Source organism: Sebastes umbrosus, chromosome 3 (genome assembly GCF_015220745.1).
Source record: "Sebastes umbrosus isolate fSebUmb1 chromosome 3, fSebUmb1.pri, whole genome shotgun sequence".
NCBI lineage: Eukaryota > Metazoa > Chordata > Actinopteri > Perciformes > Sebastidae > Sebastes > Sebastes umbrosus.
Genome location: NC_051271.1, coordinates 3,377,776 through 3,400,856, shown reverse-complemented (window position 1 = coordinate 3,400,856; position 23,081 = coordinate 3,377,776). Strand labels below are relative to the sequence as shown.

The following is a 23,081-nucleotide window of genomic DNA, read 5'->3' as shown; positions in this document are numbered from 1 at the left end:
AATCAACAGTACGCTCAAATAACTATAAATATTAAAGGTCCCATATTGTAAAAAGTGAGATTTTCAAGTCTTTTATATTATAAAGCAGGTTTAAGTGCTCTATAAATACTGATAAACTATCAAAACGCTCAATATACGGACAGATACACACAGCCCGTATTCAGAAATTGTGCGTTTGAAACACGCCATTAGGATTTCTGTCCATTTGTGATGTCACAAATATAGATCATTACACGGTTTTAAATGTAAAAATACTAAATGTGTCCCAGTTTATTTTCTGTTGCAGTGAATGTAAATACCATCATAAACATGGACCCAAACTGTTGCCTAGCAACGCAATTCCGTTGCAATTCCGTAAAACTCACTAAAACGGAGAGTTTCAGATAGAGGGTAAATACAGGTATGTTCAGGCAGACAGTATGAGGAAAATAAAGTTGTTTTTTTAACATTACAGCATGTAAACATGTTCTAGTAGAAACACAAAATACAAGTATGAACCTGAAAATGAGCACGATATAGGACCTTTAAGTGCCCCAGATTATTCTGTATCTGCCCTGTATTATAGTATAGTTCGCTCAAGGACAAATATGGTAAGACCTGAAAAATAAATTCTGGTGGAGAAATATAGGACCATTTATTTATTTATTTATGTTGGCCTAAAAGTAGTCAAATGTAAGGTTTTATAATCCTATAATAAAAATAATAATAATACTATAATAAGCCCCATAAATACTGTCTGTGTGTATGTTTTTAATTGTGGAATGAACCTGACCTCGATGGCCTTGTTAAAATAAGACCTGAATGTAGATCAAAGATCGTTTTTAACAATGTGGCTGCCCTAAATAAAAAGGAATCTGATGAGTGATGATGTACAAACTGAATCCCAGCCAGCTTTCTGCCCTGCTGAAGTGTCCTGGAGCAAGGCACCACCACCACCACCATGCCCCTATATCAGCCCCAGGGGTGCTGCTCTGTAGCTGACCGCTGACCTCTCACCACTAAAAAAGACAATTTTCTGACAGGGATCAATAAGGCGTCACGTTATTATCATCAGCGGGTTATTGTTTTCCAACAGACTGACGTGTGTTTTAATTTCCTGGTGGAGGAGGGAGATATGAGACACAAGTGATGAAGGGGGGCGAGCAGCGAGTGTAAAACACCTGAACGAGCTGTTAAGGGCTCGGATGAGTTCAACAGAAATAGATGGGTGAGGTCGTAAAGCTCAGTGACCTGTGCTCTCTGTACGTTTGACTCTGACATATGTTTCACATCCCCTCGAGTCGCACACAAGTCAGTGAAAATATTATATTTAGACACATTTTCCAAACATTACCACAGAGTTTAAATTCAAATTAATTCATATTGTTAAGGTATGCATGCAAATGTAGATGTCAGCAGTGCATGTATAGATCATCATACCTGGAATGTTAATGACGTACTCTGCATTATGTGACTGGATCATTTATTCATTATATCTCTAAATATATTCTGAGGTTTTTATATAAAAAAAAACCGTTCTCATCTTGTTTGTTTGTTTATGTTTCATTAGTCACATCCTGTTCCTCCTCACAGTGCACCATGGTTACTGCTGCTGCCTCGTCGTGGCGGTGCTGAAACGGACAGCTCCCTCGCTGGATCCAGGAGCACGGCAACTGTCTCCCTCTTGTGATAGGCTGCTCTGTGGCCACATGGTGTTTTCATGGGGATTGCCAGGGATATAGACACAGATGCACTCACACAAACACACAGACACACAGCAGGCTGGCCTATAGAGGCAACAGGAACTGTTTATGTTTTATTCTCTGCTAGAAAGCGATGATAATGGTGATTTGTTGTTCGTGGATGCATCGGGTTTAAGTGTTTTAATCGATCGCTCCTCTTGTTTATCTTCTTGGCCCAGGATAAAGGGATGTTTGATCACATAAATGGGAACTAACTAAGTTAAATGAAAGTTAAATAAAAAAGCATTCTACTGGTTTTAACACTGCTGATGTGTCTTTGAGCAGGACACTGAATCACGCTCAAAGCTTTACTCTGGTCTACCTGGTGGGTCTCTTTCACAGAAGTCACAACTTTATGTAACGTGTTAGTAGTCTGAATCACAAAAAATGTCAAGACCATGGATGTATTAAGAAAACTGGATACAGCGTTGGAGGCGGGACCCCGTTCATTCCTATGCAAGTTGCTCAGTGGCGCATGAAGCCTAAATGGCTCGAATTCTGAGTGAAAAAGTACCCGGATCTTCCGGCGATCTTCCGCATCCATTGGACCCACGGTCCAGACGCAGTAGCGTCCGCTCGGTCACGGGGTCACAGTCATCATGCTGTCGTCACGGCTTGCTAACTCCGCCTCCCAGCCCTCTCTCCAGCCTCGGTCTGGGTCTCATTCACATGAACAGAGAAAGGAAAATAACTCTGGATTCGGCTATTAGTGCGTTTTACAACTTTTAGGACCTAATGAGATAAATAAGGGCTATTCAGGTGTTCGTTCTGGGAAGTTGATTAGACCCTCCCAGTTTGTAATCCAGGCTACGACATCATCAGAGTTATTTTTCCAGAGCCACAGCAACTATTTTTAACAGATTGAGTAGTCCCAAGACAAGTAAATTGAACTTTAGGTGTAAAGTTGGTGGAGTGACTCTTTAATTTGGTCAACATACATGTAGATATCCATCCAAGTATTCCCATCCAAATATTTAAATAAAAATAAACCTGACAGGATTTACTATCTACCAACATGATCATGATTCAGTCAAAATCTAATCTAAAGAGAATGATTGCATACTGGGCACTAATAAATCAAATCTAGTCAGATAAGATGTTGTTTCAGACGCACGGAGCTCACATCCTACACATGCAGCAGCAACGTGGCTGTGGGCTATACAGCACAAAGGCTACCTCGCAGAGGAGGTGCGATTGCTTCACAACACTTCATGATTTCTAGGTATCAAAGTTCAGATTTTTCACAGTTAATCTCTCGCTGCCATTTGCAGCCTCTGATATGCAAAATTGCTCAACACAGCTACAAGTCTGCTGCAAAAGCTGCTGGCCTGAAAAAAGAGAGATTCAGGAGACTCGGATTGAAGCAAAGAGGTAGCAGCATGTTTGTTCATCCGTAGATCCGTCCAACGTGTTTCAGGAGGGATGCCTGCTGAGACATTACTGGTCTACTGCTGAAGAAACTTGGAACAATGGATTTTGGCATTTTGAAATTACACTAAGTTGCCTGTTGGGGATGCTGTAATTAAATGTCAAAACTTCAAACTTTGAAAGGCCATAACTGCTGCAGCAGCAGTCTGATGTGGATGTAATGAGGGAGGCTCTGTCTTGTCACCGATTGGCCTACAGCTGCCTGCACCATTTGTGGGTGATGAGATGCAGTGTACTTCTTGCTTTTGCTCATGGGTTGTTTTTTTAACTCACGGTTCTCTCCGTCTCACAAATACAAATTCACCCCTGCATCAGATTATTAGGTTGAAATGTAATGTATGTTTATTAACATTATAAATGCAGCAATGAAGACCCTGCCTTGGCAAAGGAACTTGACAGAATACTTTGACATTTTGGATTATGCACTTATTCACTTTTGCATCGATACCATACATGTCTCTACAACCAGGTGGTTAGTTTAGCTTAGCTTAGCATAGCATAAAGACTGGAATCAGGGGGAACAGCAAGCCTGGCCTCATCCAAAGGGAACAAAATATGTATAAAAGCACCTCTAAAGTGCACTAATTTATATATCATAACGTGTTTGTTTAATCTGTACAAAAACATGGGGTTGTGACTTTTGGTGCCTTCAAATGAAACTCGTGAGCTTGTGTTTACAACATGGGAAGTTGTGTACACGATATTCTTGACGTTCAAGTGGTTAAGTCGTGAGAACACCGCTGCTAAGAAACGGCAATATGAACGTAGCTGTCGCCTTCGAGAAGCCACAGAGGCTAACAAGTTAGCAAGTTAGCAAGCGGGTAACATAATGCAGGAAATGCAAAGGCATAATGACAGAGGAGAACGATGAAGCCGCTGGGAATATCAACATTTTCCTCAAACATATCATAAAATTATGAAGAAAAACAGTATAAGACTAAAATGAACATTAACATTAATAATCACTTATTATGCACTGAAAAATGAACTTCCATGGCCTCCGCCATTTCTGACAACGTCAACAAACACGTCACAAGTTGTAAACTAGGAGCTTTTGGAAACTTTCCACTTCTGAGGTCGTTGAATGCGACATGAGGGTAGCGTTCATATGGACTCTCCTCGTGAACGCGGTAAACACGACCCCATTTTGAGGGCACCATATTTCTTGGGCGGGCAGTGATTTCCTAGAGTATTGCTGCGTGACTGGCAACCTCACAGCGATGACAAGACTCCAGGAAGTCACTGCGTTATTACACTTTTTTTTTGTACGGACTAAACAAAAGAAATACGACATGTTAATTAGTGATCTTGATTTGTCGGTCGCCATAGCGATAGTGTTTCAGAGCACCAGATTCCCTTCAAAAAACCTCTCCTCGTCACAGTCTGCTCCTATTCATGCCTGCACTCAGTGTTTTTCCATGACTCCGCCCTCACCTCACCCCACCAGTCAGCCACTCCCCCCCTCATCAGCTCACCTGAGCTCACAGCTGCAGTTCATCAGTAATCAAGCCAGTATTTAAGTTTTCCTGTTCCATTCGCTCTTTGCCAGATTGGTCTTCGCCTCCATGCAAGACTCTGCAGCACTCATTCTTGGACTCATTCTTACCTGCCTCGTCGTAGTCCCGGAAATAACCTCAGCCTTCTGTCCCCGACCACGAGTTCTGCCTCAGCGTTCCTGGTTTCAGTCAGCTCCTCTTGGGGTTTTTCCGACGACGGTACCGCAGCGTGAGTTCCCCCGTTTGTTACCCTGTGGATTACTGTGGACTTTGGACTTTGTCTGTGCTGCCACAGTCGCCATTGTGTGTGTTAATTCCCTGCTGGCGCTTGTGGAATTGTTTGATGAAGACACATGGCTCACGCTAGCTTCAGACTCACTGGAACTCCGGTTCGGCCCTACCGGATCGAGTCCCCGTACCCTCCGAAAGACCCTCGAGGCTTCCAGCCTTCATCTAAAACAATACCATGAGTTTACTTACCTGCTTGTCCTGGTCCCTGTTTGCTGTGAATAAAAGACATTGTCAATGTTACCTGCCAGTGTTTGTGCTGCATTTGGGTCCATACCACACCTGTTACACTCCTTTTACTCCAGCAGGGTCTCAGAGTCTGCCATGCTCAGTCCTGGTTCTCCTGTGCCTCCCTTCCCTCCAGCAGGCCCAGCAATAACGGCCCGGGCCTCCAACAGCGCAGTGTCGGTGTTGGCTCACGGCAGAACAGCGAGGCAAAGCTCTGTTCCTGGCCAGAAGAGGTGCTGCCGCTGCTGCTGCCGGGCATGGAGCTCTCCACCTCTCACCGGAGCTCCAACTGCAGGTCAAATGCGGCAAAGAAACCGAATCTGGGTCTGTCGCTCTCAGAAGCCCCGTTGGAGTCTGAGCTGAAGGAGTTCCTTATGAACCTGCATGATTTCACCTGATTTTGCGCAGAATCCGACCAGTAACTAACCAGTTTAAAGTTCCTCACAGTAACTTTATATACTACTTGTTGGAAGTGGTTCCTTTGTAATTGTTTAGTGCCATTACGATATGCATACCTTTAACTGTGGGAGAATCTGGTCTGTAAGGTTTCTGTTCAAAATGTATAATGATGAAATGTGAAAAGAAAATCTTAGGATTTGTTAACCGAGGGTGTTTAAGTGCTCTAAAAAAGTAGAGCAAAGTAATATGATATTGCACTATCAATCATTCTGAAAGAACACGTTTAACTTCTTCAAATTAATGTTACCTCCTTCAGTGACGCAAATCCTTTAGCCTAATAACATTTCATACACTGAGTGAATTACAATTACTCTGACAAAAAACTAAATCTGAAGATTCTGGAAAGACTCACAGAATGATGGATGTGAACAGTTTCCAAATGAAAGACAAGAGTTTTCCAAAGAAGAGAGGAAGCTGCAAGATAAGAGTGGGAGGAAGAAAAGTGAGAGAAAGCGGCGGAGAGGGATAGAAAACGGAGAGACGAAGAGAAGAGCGAGGCAGAGCGAGAACAGTCTGCCATGTTGGCCGCCCTCCCTCCTCCTCCTCTGGGGTCTAGAGGACATGTTTAACATTCTACTCTACTCCTCCTCCTCTCCTCTCATCCAGCCACAGCCTCAAGTCCCTGCTGCACTCTGGTTACTGATGGCCGGAGACGAGAGCAGAGGCACAGAGAATCCCTTAATCATGACCAGCACGCCGCCGTTGCTGCATTGTTGCTGTTGCATTGTTGTTGCTGCATCTCATGTGTTCATTCTGCACAAGTGATGTCCTGATGACACGCGTGCAGTTTGTAGTTTTCATCTAAGAAGGTCTTTTACCTCTTGATCAATGCCAACGTTTTGCCTCGCAACATATTCAATGCAGCACCAGATATCTATCAAAATGGAGAGCTTTATACCAAAATGCTTTTATGTCCTTTGTCAGAAAAAAAGTTGTATAAATTGTTCAAAACTTATGTTTTCAATGTTATAAGTTTTTCTTTTGTTACATTGATGTTTTTTTAAGAGACATTTATTTTGGCCTTGGCGGAAGTTATGTTTTCACCGGCATTGGTTTGTTTTTTGTTTGTCTGTCTGTCTGTCTGTTTGCAGGACTACTCCAAAAGTTTGCGATGGATTTGAATGAATTTTTTTGGAGGGGTGGGGTGTGGCACAATGAACAATCCATTAGATTTTGGTGGCGATCCAGATCATGATCCGGATTCAGTAAAACCAACGTGGTCTGAAAACTACAAGTAGATCGTCATTTCCGGTAAGTGCGCCGCAGCGTATTCGATTTGAAACGACCCTACACCGCTGCAATCAGCTAAAATCCTTACTGCTCAATCAGTTAATCATCATTACAGATTTAAGTATTTGCTTGGCGTGCCGCCCCTTCAAAGTGAACATTGCTGTGATGGTTTACCATTGTTACACAGTGCAAATCAACATGTCAAAGTTCACCAAAGTTCAGAGCACCTTGGAACCCGGGTGGTCATTCCCAGGGCATCACAGCTGTCGTGTTATTAGACACATGACAGCATAGAGGCAGACTGAAAATAGGGCAGAGAGAGAGAGAGAAAGAGAATGAGAGAGAAGTATATCATGCAACAAAGGTCCCATGGTCGGAATCAAACCCGGGATATTGTGGTTATAAGGTTGTATGATTTTAACCATGTCGTTCATCTCTGCTGCTTTCTCAGCATTTCTGTAAGAACAGGTGTGCGAGTTTGCAGAAGGTGTATGCATAAGCATGTGCATTTTAATTTTGAAGTACTTTTATTATTATTTATTTTACAAACAAAGTGACACACCAACAGAACTTACAATTACACAAGATGTCTAATTTCAACACAGTCTCACGGCAGTTTGTGAAATAGACAGGAAATTTAATTCATTTTATTCGTGTACATAGACACAAATTTCCCTTATTTTTCGCTCCGCTCAGCACGACTTTCAACAACGCATTTTTCATGCTTTTTCCTACGAATGTCCAGCAACACGTGACACAACTTCCGCTCCAGTCTTTTCAAAATAAAACTACTTAGTTAGATTAAGGAATAAATCAACTTTAGTTAGGCTTAGGCAACGAAAACTACCTAGTTGTTTGGGTTTGGGTTTAATTAACACCGGAAGTGCTGTAACAGAAGTTACGTGACAAATAAATCAACTTTGACTTTCTGGTTTCATATGGGACATGTACAGCGGTCTCTTGGCGGAAAGTCTTGTGTTTTTTTTACCCACCCTTCCACCTTGACCTCCTCCCGTTCACTGCCTTCTATACTTCCCGGTTCACAATTACGTTGGATTACATACGAATTGATTTCGTGCCGACTATCACGAAAAAAAAAGTGAAATTTGTGTCTATGTACGAATCAAATACATTAAACTTCATGACTGCTGTGTGACTGGGCTGCTAATTTAGGCTAACGCGGCTCCATTCTCTTCTCTCTTACTTCCTTTGCTCTCTTTCTCACTTTATTTGTCCTATCTTTCTCTGTCACACTCCCAAGCAATCCTCCCCTCAGCCTTCCCCCTTTTCCTTCCCTCTTCCTCTCTCTCTCTCCCCCTCGTTGCCTGAGGGCGAGCCAGGGTGTCCTATTCCTCTCGCTCTCATCGCAAGCTTCCAGTCTGCATGAATGACTCTGCGTTACCTGCTGCAACCTGGCCTACTTCGAAAGTTCCTCCTCTGCTCTGCTCCAGCGCCACCAGCAAAGTCACAGCCAGACAGAGAGAGAAGGAGGTGGTGCGTTGGTGAACTAGCAACGTGGAGGGAGGATGAAAGCAGATAAGAGAGGAGAGCAAAGAAAGAAAAGTGTATGGCTTTGAATATATTTTTAAGAGCACTTCATGCTGCATTCACATCGTGGCAGTACTCCGTAGAGGACATTGTTTTCCGTGGGAGAACAATGGGAAATGTCTCGCCAGGGCTGATGTAAAGAAGTCTTTTTTTTCCTAGATTAACTCATCTACTTTTGTAAAAACAGTTTTGGAGGAAAAGACATGAAGTGACATTTTGGTTTTGCTGTGTTTTTTCAACTTCTCTGATTTGCTTCCTTCTAATTTAAAGTGGAAACATTTAAAGTTAAATAATAAATAATGTCCACATTCATTTTCAAATATTACTATAATTACCCTCAACAAATTAGACCATCACTGAGACAACAGGCAGCACTGTACACTGAATTAAAATGGGTCAGAGTTTATGGTGAATCTGCTACATACCCCGTGTAGCACAAACCTGAAACTCGTATTATTTTTTGCAATCTTATACTTTACATGCTGCAGCTTTGTTCTAAGTCTAGTTTATTCCAATTTGGGTTTCACATTAGCTGACCCCGTCGGAATAAATTTTCGCTGTTATCAAAAAGCTGTTACCAGAGGGGTAAACAGCAACATGCTCACTGTACTCACAGAAATGAGAGTATGAGAAATATGTTTTTTGTTAAAAAGCATAAAATGCTGCGCTACAGCTTTGATCATTTATTCAAAATGTATCGGTTTATTAGAAAACAAGCAAAGCTCTTTAAAGCATCATTTCACCCAAATCACACACACACACACACACACACACACACACACACACACACACACACACGCAGGCACACACACACACACACACACAGGCACACACACACACACACACAAATTATCTGTTGTGGTACAGGTATGCATTTAGAAAGTGTAATTTTTATTGGCGGTATCTTCAGCGTTTCTTACCTTAACTAAAGGGCTGGCCTCCTGACCTCCTTTCATGATTCATTTGCATTAGATAAATAATACATCAACGCAGTATTTGTAGAAGGCTTCTGAATCCTCAAAAGCAAAAAAATAGAAAGAGTGCAAACTGCATACTTGTTTATTCATGCCTGAAACATCCATGCATGAATTAACAATTTAATTGGAGTGCTGTCCTGCTTGTGATTTTACTTTTGCATGAAACCGTTTCATCACCTAACACTTCTTTACATGTTTTTTTGGTCACAGAGTCCTCTGACCATCCGGTGATTCAACCCTACTCACTGTTCTCCATGTTGTTGCTCAGTGTTCTTCTGCAGGACTTCACTCCTAACTGCAGCTCCAACCTGATCTAAGGTGTATAATTGCATTCTAAGGACATTCCGTGGGTCATGATAACGCATTTAAGGCTTTTCACTTGTCATTTAAAGTGGCAGTAGGCAGTATATTTTTGGCATCATTGGGCAAAAATTCCATAATAACCTTTCAGCATATTGTAATTCAAGTGTTCGGAGAGAAAACTAGACTTCTGCACCTCCTCATGGCTCTGTTTTCAGGCTTTAAAAAATCTAGCCCGTGACGAGAGACTTTGACCAATCACAGGTCGTTTCAGAGAGAGAGAGAGCGGCGTTCCTATTGGCTGTGCTCCGATCATGTGACCGGTAGTTTGGCATTCCTTCAAGAGATTTCACAATGTCCAGCGCACGTGTCAATTTCAAAATAAAACTACTTCAGATCGACATAGTTAGGCTTAAGAAACAAAACTACTTACTTAGGTTTAGGAAAAGATTGGGTTTGGGTTTGGGTTAAAATAACACCGAAAGTGCCGTAACTAAGTACGGAAGTTACGTGACATATAAATCAACTTTGACTTCTGGTTTCAGAACGCCGGTCTCCTGGGACAATGTCCTGTTTTTTTTTATCCACCCATCCACTCCGACCTCCTCCCTACGCGGCGTTCGTTGATTCCGTGCTGACCATCACGTAAAAAATGTGTGTATGTCTGTGTACACAAATCAATACATTAAATGTCATGACTATTTAAAAAACTACTGTGCGACTGGGCTGGATGGGGTGTCGTAGGTCTATGCTATACAGTTTTTGAAGCCCCTTGAGGCAAATTAGTGATTTGTGATATTGGGCTATGAATAAAACTGACTTGACTTGACTAATAAAGTTGAAAATTCATATACAGTCAATATTTTATAATATCTTGTCAACCTCTTGACTCCTAGGCTGAAAACCAAGGATACAGTTAAAATACGGATGATTTCTACAGATGATGAGTCACCTCTAAAACGCCTCATATTCAAGGTCAAGGCTGTAGGTCAAAGAGCTAACCTGCATGTCTCCTTTCTTAAGCCACGGGTGCAATTTGAATAAGCAGATAAGTGCAGGAATGAGTACGATGAGAGACGGGCTAATTGCTGTGGATTTTCAGTCCTCCGAGGTATTGTCTCCCAGACCCTGCTGTTACAGAGGTGAACTTCTCTCTCCTCTCGTCTCCCGGGTGAGCGAGGGAGCTCCCGAGGCGGCCCTCCCTCCTCAGAAGTCGGTGTTAATGGGGGCAGAGGAGAGCAGAGGGAGAGAAAGACAAGAGCTCAATCAAGATTTCTTTTACTCTTTTTTTCACCCTTCCATTTTCTCTCTCTTTCTCTTTCCTAATTTTTGTACTTATTTTATGCCGGCTTCATGTTGGAGATGCTCTCCGTCAGTGTGTTTTCTGACTCTGTCAGTGGTTGGCTGGTACTCACAGTGTGGATGATACTGAGCTGACACACTCGTCCAAGAACACCGGCCTACACAGAGCCCACCTCATCTTCTGTCACCTGTTTGTCATTATTCTCTATTAGTATATTTACAGTAATAATGTATTTATAGTGCAAGTAAGACGTCTGTTCATGTCCTATAGAGTTGCAAAGTGGGAGCAGTTGTAGGCTCAGGAAGTAAAAGGTTCTTTGAGAATGAATATACTAATGTTTAGTTCATTAATTCATTTTGGACCATCATCACAGCCAGAAAAAATATTGGCTTTGGATATTTCTGCAAACAACAGATAGGCCTACGTTGAATGGTAACGTTTCTGAACCAAAAATACGTTTCATATCAGCCTCGTATCATGCTTGCAAAAACGCACAATGCAACGTGGTTAACGTGTTGGAAAGATTGATTAGGTTTAGGCAACAAAACTACTTGGTTAAGGTTAGAAAAAAGACCATGTTTTGTGTTCAAATAATAACGGAACAATGTAATGTAGGTTTTTGGACGGAACTACATGGTTGGGCTTAAAACTACTACGTTTGTATAGTGAAGATGACACTGAACGTTGTGAACACGGGACACGAACGAACAGCTGATTGTAATGTAACGCATGAGACACGAACAGCGGTCTCCGGGATGAAAGCCTTGTGTTTGTTGGACCCATCCACCTCCCGGTGTGTCTCTTTTCGTTATTTAAACCACGTCACTTGCTCTGACCAAATGCAAAAACGTCGCCATTCGACTTATCCCTGGTTTGCAGAAATGTCCAATGCAAACTAGCTGACTTTTCCTGGCGGCTGGGCTGATCATCATGAGCTAGTGCCACCCTCTAACCAAAATGTCAGTGTGGCACAGATGACATGTCAACAGGCCTTTTGATTGGTTAATTTTGCATGCGTAAATTGTAAATTTGAGATTGTATGGACCCAGTAGAACAGATGAAATGCTGCCTCCTATTTCTTTGGAGCACGTTGCTACATTTTACACATTGCATATTTAATGAATCAGGACTACTTAATTCAACGTATCCTTATTATTACCCTTATTCAACGTTATTCCTAATTTTTTGTGCATTTTCCTATGAATGTCCAGCGTCAATTTCTGCTCCATTCTTTTCAAAATAAACTTCTGTCTTCACAGGAAACAACTTTGTTGGGTTTAGGCAAGATCGTACAGTAGTTAAGTTACGCAACACTGGAAGTGGCGCAATTTAAGTACGGAATCTACGTGATAAATAAATCCTGTGTGAGGATTTATTTGGGACAACAACACCGGTCTCCTGCGTGAAAGTCCTGTGTTTTTAGACCCTCCTATCCAGCCCGACCTCCTCCCCACATGGCGTTCGCCGCTCTTTATGTTTCTTCGTTCACAATTACGTGGATTACACATGAATTGATTTTGTGGGTTTATACACAAATTACAGTGCATTACTTTTTGTAGGTATAGCTACGAACGGTGTATGAGAACAGCCTGCTTAATTTGCCTTACAAGCACAAGGAGATAAGATGATAATGACTGATCCCTGTGGAGAAATCCAGTCATTACAGCAGCCACAGGAACAAACAAAGAATATATATAAAACGAAACATCAGCTTACATTAGATGTTAAGAAAGAGTATCCTGGATAAAGCAAAAACCCTACAGAATGCACACTGTCGTCTTTGGGCTTTGGGATCTGGAGTTATTTTGAATGAACAAATTAATAGTAGATACTCATTTATCTTGGCAAATTGACTGTAAACCCCTGTAACATGGTTCACTTTTTTCAGATATTCCGATGACAGATACCTTCAGTGAGATGTTGCAATGAGTTACAGAAGTTTGGATAACCCGGATGTGACGTCAGGATTCAGGCATCCCACAGCCGGTAGTGAAACAGCAGAGACACATTCTTCAGCACTCGCTCCACTGATCCTGACTTTAACATCGTACAGTAGCTGTTTATTAGAAATGTCCTTTAGTTGAGGTCCGCCTTCACCCACTTCTTCTCTCTCTCTCTCTCTCTCTCTCTCTCTGGACGTTAAAGGGCCAGTGGAGGCTGATTAGGATGCAGAGGAGGAAGGCTCTGCTGCAAATTGAAAACATATTGATTCTCCTCATGCTTGGAGGGAGAGGGGGCGAGAGACAGAGAGAGAGAAGGAAAAAGACAGGGGGGAAGAGAGAGAGAGAGAGAGAGGGAGAAAGAGAGAGGGGGTGAGGGAGAGCGAGAGAAAAAAAGGAGGGTAAAATCTGGTGATGAAACAGAGAGAGCAAGACAGTTGCCCAATGCCAGCAGCAACTTGTGTGGATGTCTGGTCTCTGTCACACACACACACACACAAACACACACACATATGCATTTTTTTTTTCCATACACTAAGATAACATCCCATGGGTTGAGGGCTCTATGGTCACCATGGCAACGGGGTCAGGGCAGCGTTATTGCGTGAGTGTGTGTGCGTCTTATACATGCGAGCGCATGCTGTCATGTCCAGCTGTGTAGGAGAGAGGCCGCGGGATGCCGATGAGAGAGGACAGCGCATAACACGTACAGATGTGCTGACTGCACAGTTTCCATGGGAACAAGCCCCCACCTCCGCCCCTCCCCTACCACCAACACCACCACCACCTCCACCAAACAACATATCCCTCCTCCTCCCATCGCTCCTCATTGCTCTTGCAGAAGCTTGACGAGCTCCGCTAATACGTCTCGCTGCGTCTTTATGTGTGTCCATGCAATCCTGGTGGAGCTCTCAGATCAGCTACAGCTCAATCTGTCTTGTTCTGAGTGCACGAGTCACATCTTCTATGTGTGTGTGTGTGTGTGTGTGCATATTAGTATGTGTGACATGCTTGTTTCATTCTTTAATCAAGGATGAGGGCGAAGAGAGGAGAGTGTGAGGGAGGTGGTGGATGTTATCAAACAGAAAGGCTTTCTGTCTTGTGCACACACACACACACACACACACACACACACACACACGCACACACATAGGGAAAGCATCATTTGTGTGCACACAGACAATCACAATCATTGCCGGTACCCCGTTGACAGGAACTGATTTATTGTGTATGTGTGTGTTATAGCTACCAGAACTGATCATAAAGCACATTCTTGTCTCGTCTTCTGTACAAAAGCTGCCATCATATGGTTATCCACTGCCACTGCTTGTTTAATAACTCTGAAGTGATAGTGGAAAATCAGTGTGTGCACATTGCATGCATTACATAGCATGTGCACATCATTATTGGTATCTATTGCTAGACTGCTTTGAATATGGCGTGACCATTTAAAGTCTTGCAGAGAATGCCGGAATGATGAGCAGTAGTTTGGATGGATTATCAACAATTAAAGAAAGAGAACCATCTCTTTCACAAAAGTCATATCTAGCATTTAGATTTGCAAAAAAAAACTCTGAAAGCATCATTTCTGCACACAAAAAATTATGCTTTTTGTATTTGTTAAAAGTTTGTATTGGATGGGAATGGAACCAACACCTCCCGCTGTACCACTGAACCACCAATGCAAGAATGTTCTGAGAGGTCTGCAGGGGCCTCTATAGGTCTACTACTGTATTACAATCTACTGTATTAGTGAGTGGATTGTCCTGCACTTTGCCACCCTCTAGTTGATTAATGATGAAAAAGTAAAAGTTACCAAAGGCATGAAGATGAAGTCAGTTGTTGTTGATGTTTTCCCCGATAATTATCTCAGCAAAATATCAACATCAACAGCAGTCTGGTCAGCTCTTTGAAATAGTTTACAATTCTACACGTGCCTGACTTACGGTTTTACATCCTCGTCAAGACACCGAATAAAACAATGGAGAAATGTGTGACGACTGTGAAGACATAGTGTAGCCTATGTACTCATGGGTTTACATAGCTAAAGGAACTGAAAGACAGTGGTGGAAGAAGTATTTACGTATTTTACTTGAGTAGCATTACAGTGTAAAAATACAAGTAAAAGTCCTGCATTCAAAATCTTACTTAAATAACATCACAGTATACTTAAAGTAGCCTCCCAAAAGTAAAAGTGGGCTACTCATTATTCAGAATGATGACCCATATCTAATTAATGTAGGCCTATATGTTATAAGATTTTAATTAGTGATGCATTAATGTGTAGGCCTACATCACTTTTAATGTGGCAGGTGGTAAAGGTGGAGCTAATTTTACTCTATAGGCTATGCTGAGTAGGTTAACCCGGTGGTTTTCAAAGTAGGGTTCGGGAACCCCCGGGGGGTCCTGGGGTTCCAGGAAAGTCCCCAGCAAAAAGGAAATAAAAACTCATCAAAATCAGATGGGGGACCCTGCGACAAAATCTTATCAAATGGGGGTCAGTACATGGTCTAATTTGTGTCAGTTTAGGGGTCCTTGACATGAAAAAGTCTGTGAACCACTGGATTCACCTATAATAATATCTACATCATAATGTATTAGTTGATTTATGTTTTGTATTAAGAAGCTGAATCTGCAAAGTAGCCTAATGCTGTCAAATAAATGTAGTGGAGTAGAAGTGTAGAGTATCATACAGTTGTACTTAAGTACTGCTGAAGTACCACTTCTGAAAGATCAATACATCTAATATGTAGATTGCTGCTGTCCTTGCAATTTATTGTTCACGATTAAATGGATCAAAACATTCAATTGATTATAGGCCTATTTATTCCTAATTTAATATATATATATTTTTATTAATATCCATGGAAACCTTGGGATAGTGAAAATAATATAAAAAGATTTAGAATCCCTTGCATAAATGGACCAATACATTTAATTGATTAGGCCTATTTATTCTTAATTTAAAAACATTTTTTTTTTATTATTAATATCCATGGAAACCTTGGGATAGTGAAAATAATATAAAAATATATATAATTCCTTGTATAAATGGACCAAAACATTTAATTGATTAGGCCTATTTATTCTTTTTTTTTTTAAAACAATTTTTATAAATATCCATGGAAACCTTGGGATAGTGAAAATAATATAAAAAGTTTGTAATTCCTTGTGTAAATGGACCAAAACATTTAATTGATTAGGCCTATTTATTCTAAATTTAATATATATTTTTTTGTATTATTAATATCCATGGAAACCTTAGGATAATGAAAATAATATAAAAAGATTTATAATTCCTTGCTGAAGACTAGACTGTGAGCTGATTTACGACAGTTTCACAAACATACAGCCGTCTCGCTTTACGGCAGAGGGTGGCTGTCAGAAGGTAGGTTTCAACATCACCTTTAACAGGTTTTACCTTTTTCTCCTCTCGTACTGTACTAACTAAACTCTCTGACATTGTTAGTCAGTTCGTCTTGTAGTGTTTCCTCTAATAACGTGCTTTTTCTCCTGACTAACAGCTAACAACTCACGTTACTGCTACAACTCACACATGCTAACGATGCAAGCTAAACAAAGCTCGTCTACAAACCACAAACTATTTAGAAACGGACTGTTAGAGGTTAATTAGAGGTTAATACAAAGTCTCTGTTGGTCACATTTGTCTTATCCTTGTGGGCAAACAGGTGCTTGATTTCTACAGCTTGTTAATCTTATGAAATAAGGTAAAGTGAGCTGATTGTATTACTACTGTAGTACAGTACTGTGTGTACAGCCACTACAGCAGTGCAGTGTTGAACTACACTGGAGATGCTCTACTGTAGTAATTAACTAAAAACTACTACTACTTTACAAATTAAATAAAGTCCAGGGGTCAGCAACCTGCAGCTCTTCAGCTCCTCTCCTGTGGCTCCCTCTGGATTTATACAAGTGGAAATGAATAACTGTTCTTTGTTTACATTTTCGATTTTATTTATCATGGTTGTAGGTCTATGGTACAACAGAGTATTAGGGCAACATTGAGGAAAAAATAAATCTGAGATTTCGAGAATAAAGTCATAATATAACGAGAATAAAGTCAAAAGTTCATGAGAATAAAGTCATAATATTACGAGAATAAAGTCAAAAATTCATGAGAATAAAGTCATAATATTACGAGAATAAAGTCACAAGTTTATGAGATAAAAAGTTGTAATATTATGAGAATAAAGTCATAATATTACAAGAATATAGTCACACGTTTATGAGAAAAAAAGTCAGTATTATGAGAATAAAGTCAATATTATAAAGTCGTAATTTTACGAGTTATTTTCTTTTTTTCTCGTAATATTACGACTTTATTCTCGTAAAGTTACGACTTTATTCTCGTAATATTGTGACGTTATTCTCGTAATATTACGACTTTTTTCTCGTAATATTATGACTGTATTCTCGTTCCATTACAACTTTTTTCTCGTTAAGTTATGACTTTATTCTAGTAATATTACGACTTCTTTCTCGTAAAGTTATGACTTTGTTCTCGTAATATTGTATCTTTATTCTAGTAATATTACGACTTTATTCTCGTAATATTACAACTTTTTTTCTCGTTAAGTTATGACTTTATTCTAGTAATATTACGACTTTATTCTCGTAAAGTTATGACTTTGTTCTCGTAATATTGTGACTTTATTCTAGTAATATTACGACTTTATTCTCGTTAAGTTATGACTTTAGTTATGACTTTAGTGGTGGCATGCAACCAAGTACATTTTACTCAAGTAAGTAAAATGTATTTATACAGCACTTTTCACAGAGTCACAAGGTCACAAAGTGCTTAACAAGGGCATATGCAAACATACAAGAAATCATATAAATTGAAGTGACCACACGAGCCACGTGTTTAAGAAGTGGAAAACTAAAAACACAATATATAGTCTAGGGAAAAAACACAGATAAATACGCAATAAATACATAAAGTAAAGTCTGTCTTTAGCGGACTCAAGTACTACATTTAAGTACAGTTTTGTGGTATTTGTACTTTACTTGAGTATTTCCATTGTATGCTACTTTATACTCCTACTCCACTACATTTGAGAGGAAAGTGTTGTACTTTTTACATAAAATAACATATGCTTATATGATATAATGCAATATTGTACTACTAATCTACTAGTATACACAGTATCTACAAATGGCCAATTACATTAAAAGGCTCCTACATGTATTTATAAGTGAAGAACAGAATACTATAATATTGTATTATAATATAGCATTTTGAGAGGAGTCATTCTGCATAATGAGTACTTTTGATACTTTAAGTACTAGTAGTACTTCTGTACTTTTACTTAAGAAACATTTTTAATTCAGGACTTTTACTTGTAATGGAGTATTTTTTTCTACTCTTACTTAAGTAAAGGATCTAACCGTTATGTCTATGACCTGCTCAGGCGATGCGTATTGAACTGCCCGGTGCAGAGACACTGCGAGGTGGATCCTTGAAAGCTTTGGTTGTGGTGAGTGTGTGTGTGTGTGTGTGTGTGTGTGTGTTTCATTGATGCTCCACGCTGCATGCAGATGTCTCTAACACACCACATGGGATGGTTTGCTTGTGTTTCTTGGACTCCTTGCCTTGCTCGAATGTATTTTTGTTCTGTTGTTGTTGTTGTTGTTGTTTGGGATTTATCCTCCTCCTCCTCCTGTTCTCCTCCCAGACAGTGCTGCTGAGTGTGTTTATGTTCCCGCTGCTGAGGACGGTTGGACTGAGGGCGTTTTCCATGGCATCTGAGACGTACATGTCCGGCACGCACTCTGCCGCCTTCGTCACTTGTCCTAACGAGACAGTGGCTAAAGAGTTGGCCAGGTGATTCTATCAGAAACATCTTAATTCTGTTTTAGAAATGTCTTTAACCCTCTGGGGGCAGTCGCCCCCGCGATTATAAAAGCACTCATTTCATACTTCATACCATTACAACGAGTTGTCACTTGTTCTTATAAACCATCCAGAGGCTTAGTAATCCATCAAGGAAACACTGTTATCTTTGGACACTTTCGAAAAATTATAAAAGCGATAATTAAATGTTTTATGTACTTATTTATCAAATGCTGACTATACAAACAGTATACAGTATACAAAAAAAATCTGTCAGTAAATAAATATAAAATAAATAAAAAATAAATGCAAAAAATAAATAAATAAAATAAAATAAATGCAAAAGTGAATAAATAAATAAATACAAATATATAATTAAAAATAATAATTAATAAATAAATATATAAATAATATTCAATAAAAAAATAATTAAACAGAAGAGTAAATAAATAAGGGAATTAATACAGAGATAAACAAATAAATAAACAAATAAAACAGAAATATCAATTTATGTCAGATTTTACCAATTAATTAATGTCTACATTTATTTTAAATATTAATTTTTGCTACATTTAATGACATATCTATTCATTTATTTATTGAGTCATTTATTTATTGATTCATTATTTTTTTATTTTTACAGGTTCCGTCCTTCATTCATTGCAACTTCTCCAGAATAGTTTGTGTAAAAAAATGGCTCTAGGCTTCTGTAACTCGCCTCCCAATTATAAAAGCACTCACTTCATACTTCATACCATTACAACGAGTTGTCACTTGTTCTTATAATCCATCCAGAGGTTTAGTAATCCATCAAGGAAACACTGTTATCTTTGGACACATTCGAAAAATGATAAAAGCGATAATTAAATGTTTTATGTACTTATTTATCAAATGCTGACTATACAAACAACTCTTAAACATTGATGTTTTGGTGAACGAGATTTCTGGCATACATGTGCAAATCACAAGCTGTGTTTGTTAGGTGGTGAACTGTGCTCAAAGCACTGCGCCAATGACGGTTGCAAAATAGCGCCTCGACGATTTACAGATGTGATTTCATTGGAGAGATCTATGCTGAGTACTGAGCATTTAGAAATCTACTGCAACACGGAAGCAACCTTCAGAAAGTAAATAGATAAATCAAGATAGTTATCTGAAGTGTATTGAGCTACATAAAGACAGTGGTGTAAGCGGAGAGAGTGCAAAATAATGCCGCTTCCATTGTGATATAAATGTGAATAGGCCTGTGCTATAGAGTCTTTATATTTGTTGTTGTTGTTGTTGTTGTGAAGATAGTATATATACTATAATAATATACTATTATACATAGTTGTTTGTTGTAGAAAATGAATGCATTGTTTGTACAATCAAAATGCATTTTACTTTTTCTTTTGACTTCTTGGTCTTATAACTTTTTATAGTAGCTATCATGTGATATCACCGCAGCATACATTTTCAAATAGCCCATGTTGTGCTGAAAAAAAAATGACATCAATTACTTGCTTGTACTTTACATTACTGAATTTATACACATGATTATGTATTAAGATTATATATCAGGGCCCCAGTCCTCAGCGGGTTAATATGATTATAGAATAAAAGATAAAGTAAAAGTTATATTCTTGATGTCTCTGCCCCTCTGTTACTGGCTGGACATAATGAAAATGGGACGTCCCGTTTGATTGGAAATCATTTTACCACTTATACTTCATCGCCCTGCAAGAAAAGTTCTCTCTTCTTCCATGCGTAATCATTTGTGGCTGATTCATTACTTTCTTCTGTCTCTCAGGGGGATTGTGGAAAAGAAGCTAGCGGCTTGTGTCAACATTGTCCCGGCAATCACATCTGTGTAAGTTCTGAGACGGCTGCTTCTCAGTGTCATGCTTGACTAAGTTTGTGTTTTCAACGTGTACAGGGTGTTTTTGCTTAATGACGGGTTATGAATGGAGTGTTTTCTCAGGCAGCATTTGAAATCAATGATTTTGGTACTTTATAAACAAATAAGGATGACTCGCCAGGATTCATTAGATGACAAATGTCTTATTCTGTCTTGTTCCTCCAGGTATGAATGGCAGGGTAAGATTGAGGAGGACAATGAAGTGCTGCTGGTGAGTGTTGACTTGAAGTATTGCAATATTTTAGGCTATGTAAAATGTCACTCTAAATGCAGCTAAATCCTGTTTCTATAACACAGGGTAAATTACTATCACTGCTAATGTTACTGCTACAGCTGCACCTGTAACCACCACTACTGCTGCTTCCGTTACTTCTACCACATGTTTCTACCATTATAGTACTAACTGCTGCAGATAGAGTTACTGCTACAACTATAGTAGCTCTTAGACAGAGGTATGGTTTGGATTCTATCAATACCATTGTTAATACAATGCTGCTTATTGACGTTGATAATCAGCAACAGCGTTGTCAGATGGGAAATGTTAAACTATCGTACCAGAGGCTTAAAGCTATTATGTTTTGAGGAAAATGATCTTGCACGAGTCAAAACCACGAGAACAAATAAGCATAAATGTGTAATTTTACAAAGTATTTAAAGAACTTTTTCACACGCCTACAGATCTACACAAATCTTTTCAAGCCAGCTGAGGTAGCTATGATTCATGGAAAGCTGAATGTGTCCAAAAATCAGTCAGTGAATAAATATAAAATAAATAAAAAATAAATGCAAAAATAAATAAATAAAATAAAATAAATGCAAAAAGTGAATAAATAAATAAATACAAATATATATAATAAAAAAAATATAATTAATAAATAAATAAATAAAAATATATAAATGATATTAAATTAAAAAATGTTATTAAACAGAAGAGTAAATAAATAAGGGAATTAATACAAAGATAAACAAATAAATAAACAAATAAAACAGAAGTATCAATTTATGTCAGATTTTACCAATTAATTAATGTCTACATTTATTTTTAATATTATTTTTTGCTACATTTAATGACATATCTATTCATTTATTTATTGAGTCATTTATTTATTTATTCATTATTATTTTTTATTTTTTTTACAAGTTCCGTCCTTCTTCAGAATAGTCTGCGTAAAAAAATGTCTGTAAGCTTCTGTAAATGTATTTTACATCTGAATGTTTAAGTTTCTTCACTACCAATGAACTGACTGAACCCCCCCCCCCAAAAAAAATGATAGAAAGTTATTGAGCTTCTTGGATTATAACAGAAATGGATAAGACATGTAAACAAAACAGGGTAAAACAAGATTAGCTGTCAGCGGAGAATCTTGTCAGACTCAGCGTTGAACCGTGACCGATGTTAGCTTGTACGCATCACTGGTAAGGGTGGTTGAGCAGGAAGGTGTAGAGACAGACTTCCGGGATCAGGAACGTCAATAATCATGAGCATATCATAGACTTTATCAGACTGGGAGAGGGCAAACCATTTAGGTGTCCTCGACTCAGAATAAGTTGTTTTTCAATATTTAAAATGTAATAAATGTTTAACTCCAGTTACTGGTGAATTCAACATCTCTCTCCTGTTTAGATGATTAAAACCAGAAGTTCCAAGGTGCCTGCTCTTGCTGAATTTGTCCGGTAAGTTCATTTTAAAACACCTTGCTGCTACCGGATCTCACGGGAACACTGCGCTACTCCATTGTCTGCCATGACTCATGCAGTCAGAGTATTACTGCTGTTTATATGTACTGTGTGCCTGTCCGAGCGCTGAGTTGACTCATAATTGTCCTCTGCAGCTCCAACCATCCTTATGAGGTGGCCGAGGTTATCAGCCTGCCTATTGACCAGGGCAACCCGCCCTACCTCAAGTGGATAGGAGAAGTAGTCCCCGAGTAAGGACGGACTGACGGATGAGTGGATGAATTGATTCATGGATGGATGTAAACTACAAATACACATCAAAACACTAACCAAATCTGTAATGTTATAACTAACTGCAAACAGTTAGAAGATGAGACAAAGTGCCCACAATATGAGGAAGCAACACATTCGTCGTTTTGAAATATGTTCCTTTTTGCTGTGTCACAGACATTTGATTAGTATATTTACCACTAGAGGTCAGCTTCGGCCTTTCTCTATCAAGGTTAACCAGGTGCAGAATAAGACCAGTTGGATTTCTCATTTCTTTTGTGAAAGAAGCATTTTGTAATAAAGTGTTGGTGATTGTTTTTTAATTGGTGTCAAGTCTTTCTTGGTGAACAACATACAGTAAATTTGAGGTCATAATGACAAATGTGACAACAGTTATAAACATGTCATGTACATATAACATACTGTATAATTGTGTGTGTGTGTATATATATATATATATATATA

General features: G+C 39.2%; 1 protein-coding gene across 2 annotated transcripts; it reads left to right on the top strand.

Moving 5' to 3' along the window:
* The first annotated feature begins 16,162 nt into the window (after positions 1-16,162).
* On the top strand, positions 16,163-22,939 carry LOC119484703 (protein CutA homolog). Of its 2 annotated transcripts, XM_037763736.1 has the most exons (7): positions 16,226-16,306; positions 18,351-18,416; positions 18,615-18,763; positions 20,562-20,621; positions 20,835-20,880; positions 22,294-22,343; positions 22,502-22,939. In XM_037763736.1, the coding sequence occupies exons 2-7, from the start codon at positions 18,354-18,356 to the stop codon at positions 22,599-22,601; spliced, it is 468 nt and encodes a 155-aa protein (XP_037619664.1). In that variant the 5' UTR covers positions 16,226-16,306; positions 18,351-18,353; the 3' UTR covers positions 22,602-22,939. The 2 variants fall into 2 exon arrangements, with proteins under 2 accessions (XP_037619665.1, XP_037619664.1); XM_037763737.1 differs by lacking the exon at positions 18,351-18,416 and having other exon boundaries at positions 16,163-16,306.
* The last annotated feature ends 142 nt before the right edge of the window (positions 22,940-23,081 follow it).

Bases quoted from the DNA above. Each gene is read 5' to 3' on its own strand.
- LOC119484703 (XM_037763736.1), top strand. From the start codon at position 18,354: ATGCGTATTGAACTGCCCGGTGCAGAGACACTGCGAGGTGGATCCTTG. The intron at 20,622-20,834 runs GTAAGTTCTGAG...TTGTTCCTCCAG, and splicing joins GTCCCGGCAATCACATCTGT to GTATGAATGGCAGGGTAAGA. The intron at 22,344-22,501 runs GTAAGTTCATTT...TGTCCTCTGCAG, and splicing joins GCTCTTGCTGAATTTGTCCG to CTCCAACCATCCTTATGAGG.